This window comes from Papilio machaon, chromosome 6, assembly GCF_912999745.1.
Source record: "Papilio machaon chromosome 6, ilPapMach1.1, whole genome shotgun sequence".
Classification (NCBI taxonomy): domain Eukaryota; kingdom Metazoa; phylum Arthropoda; class Insecta; order Lepidoptera; family Papilionidae; genus Papilio; species Papilio machaon.
In genome coordinates this window covers 5032285-5049617 of record NC_059991.1, presented here as the reverse complement: position 1 = coordinate 5049617, position 17333 = coordinate 5032285, and the positions used below count along the sequence as shown (strand labels likewise).

Below are 17333 nucleotides of genomic sequence, written 5' to 3'. Positions count from 1 at the left end.
TTTTTTATTTATTATTTAAGATTATATTTTCTTACATTTCATAACGAATACAGATTAAAAAAAAGATGGAAATAACAGAAACATTTATTTATTGTCAAAAATGTATAGTAAAATAAAATAATACGTAAAACCTTAAAATTGTAATGGAATATCTACTTACAATAAGTATAAGAATGTTTGTATTTACATAAAAATAAAGGTTGAAATTTAAGCTTTTTACAGATATACTAAATAAAATCCATATTTTAACTTATTCTGAAAATTAATATTATATATCTTATTCTTCTAAATTTTTATTTTTTCGCCCTGTGGCCAAGCCTAAGGCCAAGTTTGAAGATCTAACGGAAGAATAAGTACATTTTTTTAACCTATTATTTTCATTATAAATCCTAATTAGTTGAGGCAAAGGACACTTGGACATGGCAATATTATAGCACCATTTGTATAACACCTACTAATGAATTCTATGGTAACCTAAGCTGGCTAGCCATACTCATTAAGAGTTAAGCGTAAGCCATTAAGCGACAGCAACGATGTTGTCGCTTAGTGGCGAAATTTAAATATGAAGATTATTTTATTTACTTTTTATGATACCAAAATTAGTCGATCACCTTTCAAACGACAGTTAAGTCTTTTTCGAATTGCTCCGGCGATTATCGATCTTAATGTGAAGTTAAAAATAAAAGTTGAAATAAAAAAAATCTGCAAGATGTTTGTGCAACAACATCCATACTATCGAAATCCTACGTAACATTTATTTTAATTCCTGGTTTTTCAAATGAAATCACATATAAGTACATATACGAGTATTTTCAATATGATTACGTATACAGGCGTCGCCTAGGAGAGGCAGTGGTGGCCAGCCCCCCTAGCGGATCGCAAAAATGGAAAATAGATTCATAAACTACTTGGAAATACTAAAACTATACCTACTTCTTGCAATTCCTATAAACCACATGTTGATAAGCATTCCATTTAGAATAAAAAAAAAACAAATTTAACTACTAGGTCTCCCTAAATCTAGCCGGGATCATTGGCTTGGGGCGCCCTTGTTTCAATAAAAAATGCCACTACATGATTACCATTGTTTGCAAATATTAACTAAAAGTAACGTAATTAAAGTAAAATTAGCATCCATAACAAATTGGTCTTTTAATCGGTCTATTAACAAAGGTGAACCTAAACATAAATAAAACTTTAGCTGTCACTGCGTTGGTGATCGTGGTGGTAACGCTGTTTCCTCGCACGGAGAATGACGTTCTTCTTCCGTACTGAATTTGTATTCCCTTTCTCCGGATTGGTGTTCAGAACCGGACGGTGTGTTGCGACCCTCTCCAGTAGTTGCTTCAAGTGTAGGACCACTGGGACCAAAGGACATACCGTCAGTGCCGTAAGCCACTTCCCCAGTGCCAACGTATTCCGAAGGTTGATAGCCGTACGTATTCAAACTGCAATCATAGACAAACTTTTATAATCAACATTATCATTAATTAAAAATTACATCATCGGACATAATCGGACATAAAGTTTGATTCTTATCTAGATTCTTAGCGGTGTTATCAAGTCAATCTTTATGTGGTTATTATGGTCCAAGCGAAGGCCGCGATGGGCTGTCTCACTTGCACGATGTAGCCGCAGATCTCATCTCAATTGAAACGATGACCCGACATAAAAATATTTACCTGTTTGGCCAATAAGAAATGTCTTCTATGGCGTGATGAGCGTACGGGGCGTATGCGTGTTGGTAGTAGGGCGAGTGGTGCTGCGCGGGGGCGTCGTACTGGAGGGGGTAGAGCGGTGCAGGCGCTGAGGCCGGCGTGGCCGAGGCCGCGGGTGCGGTCGAGTACTCGAGGGGCGCGGGGTAGGCGTGCGGCGGTGTGCGATAAGGTGCGGGCGAGGCGGGCTGCGGGGGGCTGCTCTGCGCCGCGCTCCAATACCCGCTACCTGCCCAAGTGTAACTGCTGCTGCCGTTGGACGCACCCGCTGATGAACGTTCCACGTTGCTGTATGTAGCTATGTAAACATCGATATTATTAATAAACAAGTTATGTTAAAAATAGAGTCAATTCGTACCTTCAAATTTTATTTTAATCAGGTCCTCTTTATTTTTTGAACACAAAGGTAACTTGATAGTAAAACAAAGATAATTGAACAATACTTAATCATTCCGTAAGGATTATTTTAGCAGAGTAAGTTTACCCAGTAAATTTATACTTACAAGGCGGTGATAGTGTTCTAGGTCTTGAAGGTGGTCGCGGCGGGTACGGGGCTGGTCTTCTCGACACGGTGTTACTGCTGCCGTACAATGATTGAGACGTAACGAACCATCCGCCGACTGTAAATAATAATTTCCCTTATTACATCCTTCAAGAACAATCCGAGCTTAACAGAGATAGAGTCCACAGCAGTATTAGCACTACATATGGTCCGCCCGACCGGTTAAACTCGACGACAATACAGACGTACTGTTAAATTAAATATTCCTTATATAAAAGTTCTACGTTCACTTACATTGTGGGTACTGATGCGGAGAGTTACTTTGTTGCGGGTAATGAGTTCCAACAAAGTCTCTTTGATAGTATCCCTCGGGTCGTTCTTTTGCGTCTAGGAATGCTTTCGCGAAGGGATTATATTTTATCTTGAGGGACGTGACTTCTTCGTTCTGGTACGCTGTGACTGCTATGAACTGTGTCTCTGGGAACGGGTACGTCATGATGCGGCGCAGGTCCGTACCCACTTTAACCATGTGTACCCGTGGCTCGTACTTGTGCAACGAGTTCAGCATTATCTTTAAAGAAAGAAATTTATTAGATTTTAATGAAACAACTAACAACATAACTTAAGCTCAGTGCCCAAAGATCTGGACAGATAATAATAAATTAATTAACTAAACAACGGGGAATTTTATACTCGTATACGTTGTTAATCTTTAACCGTACGTAAAAATTAAACATCTATAACTGTTTCGATTTAATGTACCAATCAAATAATCGATCATACCAAAGCTGCGAATTTTAACACCGGAGGAAATCACACGATTTGATTAATAAAAAATGTTAGTATTAGTACAAATATTTGTCGATTTTATAAAGTTTTGATAACCTTCATTTTCGTAACTTGTAAACGAACAAAAGCTATCAAAGTCAATATTTAGACAAAATCCGAAAGTTGCAACGTAATACAGATGTCCCAATATAAATACATCTGGTTAATAAAGATAAAGAAACTATTATCATAAAAAGATAAAAGGGTAAACATAGCGCAGAGACAATAATTATTACAAATGATAGTGTGTACGGGCGCCCGCTAAATAGTTGGTAAAGCTACAGATTTCACACCGAGACGTCAACATATGGATCTGGATGTATCTAATGTTTACTCTTATATTCATTCGCGGCACATATACATACAAGCGTGAGAAATGACTCGGACGAACTCGCGCTCGCGGTAGCCACGGAACTGTAGCGGGATCGCACCTCCGACTGACTTTCTATTTTCTATTATCAAAAATTAGTATTCAGTCTGTTCTGATGGTTGTTAATTATGCGCGGCCCAATGTACACGCACAATGGACCGTCTATAAATATGAAACGACCATCATTGTTTCTTAACTATCTATCTCGTTAATGCGTAGTTAAATTTTAATACATATTTTACTTGATGGTTTTGCTATAAAATTTGTCTTGTCCTAATTTGCAACATATTGCTTTTATCTTTATCCATACTCAATTTTATCTATTGTGTGTTAATATTAAATTTTAATATGCATAAATATTGTTTTTATGAAGCTAGATTAGTAATTAAATTCGACCGGTAGTCGGCTACATAAAAGTATATAGACCGAACAACTAGCCTATCATAATAAATTACTCTTTTACAGATCCTTGCAGCCTCTTTCCTTAACATTAAAATTTGTAACTCAAAGTTTGATTTTAGATAAATAAATGAACGAAAGGGAGTTACAGAAAATCAACAGATATATTCTTTTATTGAGAAAAAGGTCTTTTCCTTTTCCTTTCTTCAACATTAATACATCCAAGCAAATACATAGGTACTTGTCGGTTATGGGTATACCTCCTGCTGATATTAATGTGATTATAATCACCTGTCCATTTCCGTTAGTTTTATTCGTAAGTTTGACTTTAGCAAATGAAATTGGCTCCTTCATCCAATGTGCTCCGAAGTTTGGGCTCTCCGGATGAATATAGATGGCGTTGGAGGGTGGGACCTCGGCCTTTCCACCGGGTACCTAAAGAAATAAAAAGAATTATTCAGTGTCAAGTTTCGTTTTCTTTAAAAGAAACAACAACGCATTTTAAGAGTACAACTAGGTTAGTTGGCCAATTAATAAACATTAAACGGTTTTATTGTGAAATGAAAGCAATAATGCAAGCATTATTATCTTACCCACTCTCCGTTGACGTATTTCCATCGATGTGAGTCGACTTGCACAAACTCTAGTAGCACCGTGTACATCGCAGTTGGATCCAGACCACTGGCGGTCACTTTGACTACAGGGAACATACGTCTGGAATAACGGAACACAATGTAAAATCAATCAAACTTAGTACAAGGTCTCGTCGATCCATGTTTGGGGCCTTAAACCAAATATTGAGTCACGGCCTATAATCCATTCGAATATAGTTTTACCTTGGATTGATCGTCCTCTCAATATCGTTTAGAGGTTTCCGTTTGGTATCGCAATCGTTAAATCGATAGCAAATATTTGAAGCAAATTAATAAAAAATGTTTATAAAACAATATATGTAGGTAACTGACGTTCTGTAAACTAAAAAACAACAGGACTCCCACAGCTAACGACTGAAAAGAATTTTTATTTTATAAACACCATTTTAAACTTAAGGTTATATTTAATTACAAATGTAACTTAATTATAAATCGTTTCCTGAAAACTAAGATTTCCAACTTTACTTTATTCTATTTTAAGATCCAGCAACCCAGGATTTTTTTAAACACTAAGGACAATTGTTGAAGCAGGTACTTATTTAAAGAGCCAGACTAAAGCCCATTGTTCGAGAACAAATATAATTAAGCAGTCATGTTCACATCACCAGCAAAGCATATACGCTTAAACATAGTAATTAGTGTTTGACAACATTTTTTTGAAATGATAATTTCACGACAGCTTAGACGAAAACATGGTGGAAATGTTATGTACATTATTGCGATACAATTTTACTTTTACGTTGATAAAAATTCTAACCATTATAATGAGGTAGATACCTTTCAACGAAAACAAACTAAAACATCGCAGAAAGAGTAACTTCATTATCACAGTACTAAAATAAATATTTATAAAATTATTACACATACTACATATCTGTGATTCAAACCAATTTAGCTACTTTTGACGATAGGTACTGATAATGTCATTACTATTATATATTAAAAGTTAATTATATTTTAGGGAATTGGTCATTAAAAGAGACAATAAAAGGGATCGACCAATACTTAGTGCTCACGCAGGCTCTCAAGGGTGTTAGGCAAACAGCTCATCGGGCGGTGTCGATTAGTGAGGCCGTGTTAATCAGAAAGACCTACTGTGTTAATAGCTGAAAACTAGTCTCCGTTCGCGCGCCGTTAGCACCAGTGAAAAATATACTACATATTTATGTTATTTAATAACAATACAAAGCGCAAGATAAATGTCGTTTGCATTTTTTTATGTATATTTCGTTACTATAACATATTATAAACACATATTTATTTATATCAAGGCAAAAAATTTACTAAAACTTAATGAGTGGAGACATCAAGCGTCCGGTAAACGAAACATGTTTGTTGAATTATTTGATAGTATTTAGCTTTATGTTACGCTTTTGATTATATTTAAATGGTATGATAGCGTAAATTTAAGCAAAAATGTAATATAATTTTAAAATCAACACGACGTATTATATAGATATAATAACGTCGTCTTTCAAGCTAGAGCTTGAAGTAGTACTCGTAACATCGTTTTGGTTTACAATACATTAATTTATTTACTATTGTTAGTTACAAAACAACTATTTCGATTAACGTACGTAACATTTTAAAACCTGCAAGAAACCCAGCAGGGAGGAAAGCGTGTATAATAATCAGCATCGACTTAGCACGTTGTTTTAATTATAAAGATTTGACCTTTATATTTAATTCGTAATAAAATACAATAGGAGATGATTTGTTCGAAGTTTCATGAGTTTGTGCTCGACGCGACACTGGCTATAAACAATATTGTAAGCGGTATTGTGCTCACTTCAATGTTGTATCTTGTTCTTTTAAATGACCACTGAGTCATCATAAGACGACCAACATGTAATGACTCAATATTGTATTCAATTTTAAGTACTACTTACTATGGTTTTACTATTAAAAATAATATACGAACTAAACTGTTATTATTTTAATGTTTCCCTTTAAAAACTTCGTTTGCTTACATTTTATGAAAGTATCCAGACGGAATGTGAAATAAAAAAATTAAAACTGATCTTGATCAGCTAACGTAATATTTCATCTTTCCAATTTAAAAATTAGTATGAAAGTGTAGCCGACTAAATGAATTCTTATGACACTCTGGACGAGAATATGAATCAAATTTGGGCAAGGAATTAAAGTCAGTGTACTTAATTTTATGGAATGCTTTAATCGTTACCCTCATCCCTTTACACCCCCACACTTAAACCTATGTTCTGTCTCGTACGCCAAGTATTAGAAAATTACAATAGCAGAATACTAGTCTTTCAAGGTACAAACCTGCCGTTCTTGGTGACGATCATCTCATTGGTGAGAGTCTGGAAGCGAACCCAGAGATCGCGGTCATCAAGTGCTACACCGACTTCGCGCTCGCGGCCTCCGCGCGCACTGCCGCCTACGCTCGGCTCCACCGCGCTTAGGATGTGTGACGCCGCCATCGCTCGCACCTGAAAAATACATTTAACGCTTAGAATAACATATTTATTTCATTCACGAAAAACATTTTTCATCGTCAAATCTTGTAAAGTTCCACTACGCACAAAACTTTCGCAACGAGCAAAGGACGTTTCTCTTCTTACAGGTAAAGAGGGCTAAATAATATTAATTTTACTGCCCCATTGGCTGATCAGTAACATTTTGCAAGGGTGTTACATACATGATTGCTTTATTGTTACTTTCAGTGACCTAAACGGTTTTACTAATTTTAAACAGTGAAGTGTCACTCGATTCGTTTCCTTCTAACATGTTATATGGTATGAGTTAGCTTATTGATTTTTAAAGGGTTTTCTTTTCAATTAATTTTTAGTATAGTTTAATATAAGTAACGGTAAGAACATCTCTAATATTGTCAAAAAAAACATGTGTATATAAGTTGTATTTTAAAGTGCTTATTTAAGAATAAACAAGTCGAAAATATTTATTAGTAGGAAAAGTAAAGTTTATAACGGAAGTTTTATTGGTTTATTGCAGTCTATTCGAAGCGTGAAGAACTTATTACGAAGCCAATACCGTCAGCAAAAACAGTTAACTATGTGTGCCACGTGTATATACTGCTGGTTTTTAGAGACACTTCAGTAGTTCAACAAGAAAAAACGGTAGTGATGTGGTAATCCACATCACTACCGTTTTTTCTTGAATGCTAGAACCGGTACTGAAATATATCCAGCGATATACAAAATTAATTAAATTACCGAAATCATTTACAAGTTATCTATGAGATTCCGTCTTCGAATGCAGTTACATTTTTAACTGTAAAAGAAGACAAGTATCGCGCTGAAAACCCTAAAAATTTTCTAAATTTGGACCTGCTAGTTTGCTGCTGTGACCTACGAGTATCTTATGCAATAAAACTTAAAAGTTCTAGTTATTTTGCAAGCTTCATTACGAATATTCATACTGTTATTACGAATTTATGTGGCTTTTTTCACTACAAAAAAGTTTATAAATAGAAGTATGTCAACCAAGCTATGTAAGTGAATGCATCGTGTCAAAACAACTAGAATCGATACACACGTCAAGGTAAATTTTAGAAAGTAACGAGGCATTGAAAGTTTTTATGTGACGAAAATTTCTGCCAGTTGTGTCTATGCAGCAATAAAATTATGATTTCGTAAGCCAAAAAACTCCGATACTTACAAAGGTACTTACGTCTAATTTTTACATATTTTTTTTTCAGATTTTATTTCAAAGTTATTTATTAGATGTTCTCACGGTGAAGGAGGATCGTATGAAGGATGTTTTTGGAGTCAACCAATACGCATTTACCTAGCATAGTAGACTAACTCTTATTCATCCCTAACTTAGGGATGGTTCGAGCTTTTCGGTTGTGACTTGTAAGGGCTGACAATGAATCAAATACCTACTCTATTCCCAATTAAAAACACATTACCATTTTTTTCGGCTTGTCCAAAGACTTTGTTAAAATGGTTGGCTAGGGCAAAGAAACTTCATGAAGTTGTAAACTGTACTATCACTTAAATCTTTTACTTATTTGCCATCCCAAAAAAGCGAATATTAAAATAGCTACGAATATAAATACAATAAAGCATAAATTAATTCCAAGAATTTTAATTAAATCAACGTAAACAAAATATTTATCATAATCATAAACTTTGAACTATATGACAAGTGATATTAAATATATAAAATATTACAAATATTATTTTACTGGCTATATATTACAATTAATTTATTTAGTAGCAAAACAAAGTATTCAATATTGTATACAAATTGCTTATTAAGTTTATGTGCAATTCTTGTGATCAGTTGTAACTGAATAACGTTAATTTTAACCTCGATATTACAAAGTTCTAAGAAAACTGAAGTATCGTTTGAGGTACACTATATTAAAATTTTATCATTAATTTGACTTAGATCTCGGTCAAGTTGTACATTAAAATAATAACAAACTAAGTTAATATAAAATTATAATTTCATTTTTCGATAACACAAGTCGTATAATTGCGTGAAAGATGACATGATCAAGGGGTGACAATGGAGATGACGGCAGACAGATTCATTTGGAGGACGGAATCCTGGTGCACCGACCCTACGTAGGTGAGACAAGGTCAAGGAGATGATGACTAGTCATATAATTTTTCTCTTTTTCATATAACATTCGAATTTAAGTGGAACTAGTGTTCGCCCATTGGTTGAATGAAATACAACCATAATACATAATCAAAGTTATTTGTTTGAATTATAATGATACTATCTGTCACCTGCGGAATTAAAAAAGTTACTTAATAGCCACTGTGTTCTTCCAGACTATGTTCTACATCGTGCCAAATTTCATCAAGTTTCATTGACATGGTCCGGAGGTAACGTCTAACAAACATCCATTTAAACTTTCGCATTTATAATTATTAGTAAGATGTACGAGTATTTAAAACTTTTGAAAATCGTCGTTCGATAAATTTTTAACACATTTACTGTTTGCGCGTATTACTGTAATTATTTTATGTAGTATATAATTTAACCTCTTACATAATTTAAAACAACTCTATGTTTAGTAAAACAAACATTGCATATCTTAAATAATATCTTTTCTAGAAACTAATTTTCTGCGTTTTATTGCTTTTGTTTTAATTTAAGTCAGAGGTTTTACGTCAATCCTTTGATTCAAGATTAATGATATGGATAAAAGGTCACCGAAAAGAGGCTCGATGTGGTGTGTCATATAGTTATATTGTCACACATAAAATGTGGTATCCAAATGTTGTCAAGGCTTTTTTGTATTATAAGTATCTACTGTTTTAGACTTTCAAATGTTATTAAATGAATCAAACTACAGAATAAAATCTATTTGATTCTATTGTTTTAAAACTTAGTCTTTGTTTTACAGTTAAAGTAAAATCGCAAAGTGAACTTTTATTGAACAATTATGAAAGGACATAACTTTATTAAACTGTAATGTTTTGAACATAACAATAAACGTTCTATTACAATTTTAAAATAAATAGGATAACGCAATAATTTGTAATTTGATATTAACTTATTTATGCGTTTCTACATGGATTGCTACTATAGGTACACCAAAATAGCTTTGTTTTTACCTTTAGTAATTTACACAAGTAATTACGACGCACAAACAAAGTAATAAGCTTTTATAAAAATCACGAAATATAATATTTAATGCTAGCGGTTTCCTGCGAGTCCGTTCGCACGGAATGGAAAAAAACTTAATTACAATATAGCATGTGTTTCCAGACTTCTATGCCAAATGTTAGTTAGATACATTTAGCCGTTCAGGAGATACCTAGTAACAAACATCCATCCATCCATCTTATGTCATGTGTTTGGTTTGCCTAGCCTACTCCACGGAGCGTGAAGAACTCCGGAATGGTATCGGACCTACTACGGTCGCAAACTTGGTGGATAACATGCTTGCAACAGAAGAAGTATGGAATAAAGTTAGCGAATATACCGCCTCAGTACTAAAGAAAGTACGGCGGGCTGAGCAAGTACAGCGAAGAGCCAATACAATGAACTAAAGGAGCTAAAAAGCACAGAGAGCTAGAAGGAAAAGCATGACTGTTGAGACCAACCACCCGAAGAAATACCTGAAGGCAGTCCCGGTGGGGGTTCGAAAAAAAGTCAATCCATCCATCTAAACTTCCGCATTGATATTATTTGTAAAATAATGTAAGATTTTAGTCATCCAATAAAATTCCTCAGATTCAACAAAAGCTTCTGTGTTTTGTCACACCGTTGATCTATTTGTTTTGTGCAGGTAGGATAAAGAAGTCAAATATCAAATAACCTTTTAATCCTTTTTACGACGAACTTCATCGTATTTAAACTTAATATAAATCAAATATTTGTGATTGGATGCTCATGTTTGTACAATTCGTGTATGATTGGTTTTGACTCTTTTGTAAAGTAATCTTTTATATGGTTTTAATCGGATAAGCATAATATTCATCTGGAATTTAAATTAATACCGATGCTATAAATAAATTATTAACCGGTTACCGTACGAAAGCAAAATGACGTGTTGTTAATAGTATCTAGAAAAGGGAAGTCTACAAAAAAAAATTAGATTTTTTTTTACCTAGAGAAGCTACCGCTGCCCATAGACGTCCGCAAATTCAAATGCGTTGTCTACCTTTAATCGACAGAAGAGGGTACACACAAAAAGAGTGAGACTCATCCCCTAAATGTCGTGAAGTGGAGAGCTAACACATTTATGGAATTATGTCCTTCAGCAGAAATACTTGATAATTTTCGAAAACACGTTGCAAAATAAAAAATATGTAATATTATTTTATGTGTACGAAGTCGTAATCGATATCCGGTGAAAACGATGGCTGTTAGAAAAAAGAACCTAGAGGTTTTTTTAGGTGATTTTATGATCTACAACTCGGTATAAGATGATTTTCGACAAAACTTACCTTAAATATTTTTTCCAAATGCGGGAACGATGGGGACTTTTCAGGGTTCAAATTTAATGGAACATTGTTCCTAACATTCCTACCGATTTTCTGCTCTATATGAATTATTGTAGCTTGATTACTTAATTTCATTTAATTAGACCAGCCTATGATGTTGAGAGTTACGTGTTATAGTAACAAGAACATAACCGTAACCGTAAACACACCACCAGCACTAAACGGTATGTTATTTGCTCCACAGTTTCTACACTTATCCATATATGTTAAGTTTCACACTACACAAAATGTTGGTGTGAAAATTGCGATAAGTTCATTTACAATTAAAGAATTAAAGGGAAAAAATTAGAATTGTTAAAAATGGTTTCAGATCTTTCAGTTTCTATGTTTAAGTCGTACAAGTAGTAGATCACCTGATATACATATGTATACATATAACTACGCCGTAGATTCTATGATGGCAAAGCGACGGCAAAGAGGTTAAAGAATTGTTGATTGTTATGTTTTACACACCTAATTTATGTTATTTACCTGCCACGATCCCCTAATAGTTGACAAAACATTTTCGAAACTTATAATACAAATATTACAGTTGTTAATGTAACACAAAAATCGCGAGAGCAAATAACGTTAGACTTACGTATAAATTTAAAGTCTAGTGTACACAGTATCCACATTTTAACTGAAAGCATCACGAAATCATGATAGCAAATATGAGCTGGACATTTATTGTAAGTTTGGCTCACGATCTTCGTTTCCAATGTTTGTCGTGGTCATTATCGTCGGCGGACTGCGCCGGTGCCGGTTCAACGTACCAGGTTCCCGGCTCAGTTAAATTTTGATAATACCAGCACAATTTAATTTTCCTTTAAATTATATTGCTCATGTGGATTTCAATTGTTGAAACACTTTTCTAAAATTCGTACTGTTATCCCTCGCATTCGTGGGAATACAGTCAACAATTTTATGTCAATACAAATCCAAGCGTCATCGTAGTGGACTTCCACGGTTAAGTTCTCATTAGTGATTTAAATTAATACTAAGGGCGCAGTTTCATTATTCGTTAGAGACCGCATGCGTGGTACGAGAGATTTGCTGTTCGCGCTTGCATGCGAGAATCATTTTTATAAGTCGTTAGGGCCCGCATGCGTGGCTTTTCCTTATCGCGCGTTTTACTCGTGAACTGAGTTCCCGCACGACGACGTTCGCTTTACATCGACCGGTCATTTTCATAATTCTTTAGCCCTCATGGTAACGTAACCGTAACCAAGTAATCGACTAATGAAATTGCGAAAATTTTAAAACAGTAGTTTCAAGATTAAAAAAGTAAAGCGTATATTGTTAACCTAGTAATTTTCTACTTTAAACCCGTGCATGTTTCATACATGCACGGGTTTACTCTACATTTAGTACTTTATTCTAATATTACAGCTAAACGAAAAACACATTTTTGTACTTGCGAAATTTTTTATTTTTTCCTTATGTAGAACTTAATTATGATAGTTTGATAAACGAATCATTATAATATATACGTATAACGACTTTTTTATTAGGAAAAATATGTATATAATAAAAATTGTTAGTTAGATTATCCTTCATTTAATCTCACATAATTAAATATAATTCAAAGCATATTTATTAATAATCCAAAGATTCAAGTTATTTGTGGGACATTATTTTTTAGAAACAAAAGTCTTTCTATTTACTTTTATGCAAAATTTATTGTAGTAATTCTGACACTATGAGTCTTTGGGTCCCCTTTGATTGTAATAAAGCTTTATGTCAATTTAGCTTTGCGTATAAAATAAGGTGGCTACTGAAACATGCCATTTGTTCCTATTCGGGTTCCCACACGTTAAGTGTTCGTTACCGTCTACATACATTTACAATATAAGAGGAACTGCAGAAGCCCTTTTTAAAGAACTTAAAGCATATTGGTACAGAAATACCGCTGAAAACAGATCATTACTATTGGTAGTACTACTACGAGGTAAGAAGTTATGGTAAAACTGTGCAATCGTAGAATAAATGTGTAACTTAGTTGTGTTGGGTGTTAAAGAACCTGTAATTAATATTATTTTAAGTTTATAGTTTAGTTTCTTACTATAGTAGTAAAATATGTGATATTTTGTTATTCTATTTTAATAAAATTGTGCTATTACGAATTAAAACCCCGAAACAGGAACTGACGTCATCTAAGTATTTGTTTTATTTCGAAGCATTAGGAAGCGAAGTTTCCTATTGCACGGCCGCAACAGGTACGAGTAAGCTTTAAACAACAAGAAAGCACTAGGCACTAGCGTCAAGGCGAGTACCAACCAAGTTGTGTATAAAGGCAAAGTAATTACAGCACTAGCCCACTCGTCTGCATCGTCATTATTCATCGTTTTACGACTCCATGAGGTATAAATATTAAAGTCGAGTCGTATAGATGAATTGCGAACATTTTCTTTTTAATGGTGAAGTTAAATATGGTGTGCGAGCCGAGGTCTCGCCGTCGTATCTAACTCTGTATGCGGATCTCAACAAAATATACAAAAGCGAGCGGACGCACTCGTAAATATTTATCGCCTTTTAATTAGGGACGTGAAATTACGTCGGCGCACGATCGACGGCATCATCGGCACCGCTTCTCCGCGCACCGAACTTCGAAAACAACTCGTGTCGACGGACACGTGGAATGTCGCTTAATCGCTTTGCAGTGCCGTCGTTTTACTGATCCCTATAAAATATTAAAGATAACAACGAGCTCAGACGGCTGCGACGAAAGGAGCAGCCATCGCCCATCGAAGGTTTATGGCACTCGCTTCGATAAAGCGGACGCTATGTGCGCGTTGTATCGGGCCAATTGTCCCGCTGCCGCAGTCGTAGGTATGTAGCGATGCTAGCCGGGAGGTGCTAATTATCAAATGCAAGACCGACTCGGCCGAAATTGAAACCATTGAAACAATATAGCTCGTGTTGGCTTTTCCAATTTCAAAGTTTGCAGAACGGCTGCGTAATGAAGGCCGAGGAGGCTATGCAAATGGAACGATGCCGAAAACTCAAGTAAGTATTTTTAATGGTCTTGCGTCATCGACGTTTCAAACTTGAATTTTTATTATCACTCGGCGTGTATACGACCGTCAGCCTTGATATGTTAATCAAACAATAGACAAAAATCAAACAACCACAACGCACGATCAATAAAGTTAGTTTTTACAAATAAAAACTAAGTTTTCCTATATTCAAAAATTAAGTACTCAACCTGTTATGCTAAAGGCGGATTTGTTTTGTCTGTTTCAGGAATATGTTTACAATTTTATGAGCGTATTTTTTAATAAGAGAAGGGGGCAAACGAGCAGCGGGAACACAGAGGTGTTCATCGACGACCATGGACATCTACAATACGAGAGGAATCGCAGTTGCGTTGTCGTCGTATTCCATTCCAACCGTTCAACCAAATCAACCAGTCCAACCAAAATTACGTAGACATTTCTCTTTCATGCAAAAGACATAAACGCGTTCGACGTCCAAATCTAGTGGAATCAATTTAATGCCTCTGAAAATATTTTATGTAAATATTCAAATTCGGAAGCTGATAACTGCAATCAATTTTTTTGGGTTCTACATTTCAATTAAATTTTATTCCTCAGTTTTGAGGTTGTCATAAAACTTTAGAGTTTGACGAGTAAAGCCCATTGAGAAACTCCGAATTGATATTAATTCAAATAACTCGGGTTAAAAAGTCAGGGTTTTATGTGAGTTGTAAAAGTTTATTGTGGGGCTTTGTGGCGAGGCGGACGCGCCGATAGGCCTCACCGGCCGATGACGGAAGGTCCGCCGCTTTGTCCGCCTGCGCCGGCGCAGCGCGGCCGCGCTTACATTGTCTTATCTGCGCGGCACAATGCCCGGTGCCCACTGACTGCGCCCGCGCACAATACACACAGCGATAACTTCCCTTTATACATTAATAACTTACCTATAAAAATGGGCCGAGATGATAAATTGAACTTAGTGCCAATAATAAATGTGTTTACGATTTACTCATTTTATAGTACTGTACAGCAGTCGTAAAAACTGGTAAACGCAATGGTATGTGCAAATTAATTTTATTTGCAACGTATGCAATATTGTTTCAGCTATGAAAACGTCTTATTATTGCAAGTAAAAATAAAACATTCCTTTAAAACTTCTGCAGTTATGCCTAGTATTATTTTACGAGGTAAAAACAAGAAATATGCATGTTGTGGACAATGTTATATAAATACTGTTTTATAGTCAGACGGTCAATATTTTTTGGTAAATAAATAGACAATACTATGCCAGAAAATAGATAGTTATTTGGCTTATGAGACATCCAAGTTACACATGAAGCAATAAAGTTCAATGATTTGTACACATTTTCACGTGTAACAAAAAACTTTACTTATTCTATATCTAATAGGTTTATTTCCCTTAACTTAAATAGACAATACGTGAATCGAGTAGGATTTACGAATTAAGTTTATAAGTTAAAACCTTACAGACGATGCGCCAGCGCACCATTCTACAGGACCATTTTCATTAAGGTATAAAAAAAATCAGTTTTTCAGTCAATATATTTATGATCTTACAACAAAATTTCTAAAATAATATATGATATGACTGTTGAATTTACATAGACTTACCGTTTATAATTTCGTTATATCCTTATTTACGTTCACACTTAAAAAATTAAAAACTCAAGTTCACAACACAAAACACATTATAGGACACATTTTACACATATAAAAATAAAAGAAATGTCAAAACAATATAGTTTATATTTTGTGTGAAAATTTCATCACATAGCAGCAAATCTGTGCAGGCGTGCCTACTGCATGAGCAACTACCACAAACTCGACCGGACCACACTTCATTAGCATGTACACAAAATAACAAACCCACCATTAGTACCTTTCGTCATTGCAAAACCAACTCTATAATAATAACATAGAGTTTAAATAACACTATTTGAACGAATCATTTGATAATCGTAACGTAGACGATTATAGACTCTATTAGTTTGGTGGTAAGTTTTATTTTATCTGTTTTCAGGTGTGTAAAAGAATTCCACGGGCACGTCGATAAGGCTCCGCCTCTAGCGTATTGACAAAGCGAGGGATTGGCGGCGCCGCCTGCCCTCTACCGCGTCAATCCTGCGCAACCTGTCGCACGGATTGTGCTTTCGAATTATTCCATTAATTTCAATTTTTAATATATTAAGTTTACTTTTAAAATATATTTAATTTAAAGTTAATCGAAAAAGCCATATCTTTGTTAGTAACACTATTTTTGAACAGTAAATACTAATGTATCTAGTACACTATAAATATTATTTAGGATTTATCAAGATAAAAGCATAGATTTTTTTATATTACAAGGTGGCAAACGAGTAATCGGCTATCTGACCCAACCTACCTTTAATCGACGGAGGAGGAGACGCACAGAAATAGACTACATCCCCTTTGTATGCGTCCCCTCTTCAGTCAAATGCACTTCCCCTACCCATTGTTTCCTTATAAAAAATTGACAAGGGAAAGAGGACTAAAATTAGGCCTCAGGCATGCACGCTCGTCGAACGAAACGGTGAATTACTTCCACTTGGCACCTGTCTTCTGTATGGTCGTGGTATTGCACCGGTTAAACTCGCCCATTTGTGCAATAGATGTTGTTGTTACTTGCGTCTAACACAGTTAAGTTAAATTAGAAAGAATTTAAAATAGATAACATTATATTTATACCAAAGCTAACTTGTTTTTATTTTGCAACATTGTTTCTATTTCTTATAAAGATTACAATAATGGCACCCTGACCACCTGTTATATTTTAAAGCTCTTTGAACAATTTTATCTTTTGTAATATAAAAGTATTGAGCTGTATAAAGTTTCACGATTTTTGAAAGAAAAATATGTTGTAAAACACAATGACCATTTGTTTAATTAATTTTTGCGTGAGCGGTGAAACCTG

The 17333-nt window shown here is 34.8% G+C and overlaps 1 protein-coding gene across 1 annotated transcript; it reads right to left on the bottom strand.

Moving 5' to 3' along the window:
- Nucleotides 1–308: 308 nt before the first annotated feature.
- On the bottom strand, nucleotides 309–16205 carry LOC106714867 (T-related protein). Its single transcript, XM_014507987.2, has 8 exons — nucleotides 16013–16205; nucleotides 6754–6920; nucleotides 4408–4528; nucleotides 4106–4249; nucleotides 2512–2788; nucleotides 2219–2335; nucleotides 1683–2013; nucleotides 309–1448 (listed from the first exon to the last, which is right to left on the bottom strand). Exons 2-8 carry the CDS (start codon nucleotides 6909–6911, stop codon nucleotides 1205–1207), a joined length of 1392 nt encoding a protein of 463 aa, XP_014363473.2. The 5' UTR covers nucleotides 6912–6920; nucleotides 16013–16205; the 3' UTR covers nucleotides 309–1204.
- Between the last annotated feature and the right edge of the window lie 1128 nt (nucleotides 16206–17333).

Coding starts and splice junctions, on each gene's coding strand:
- LOC106714867 (XM_014507987.2), bottom strand. CDS start 6,911: ATGGCGGCGTCACACATCCTAAGCGCGGTGGAGCCGAGCGTAGGCGGC. Junction 4,250..4,407: donor AATACGTCAACGGAGAGTGG/GTAAGATAATAA, acceptor TTATTTCTTTAG/GTACCCGGTGGAAAGGCCGA. Junction 2,336..2,511: donor TCCGCATCAGTACCCACAAT/GTAAGTGAACGT, acceptor TATTATTTACAG/TCGGCGGATGGTTCGTTACG.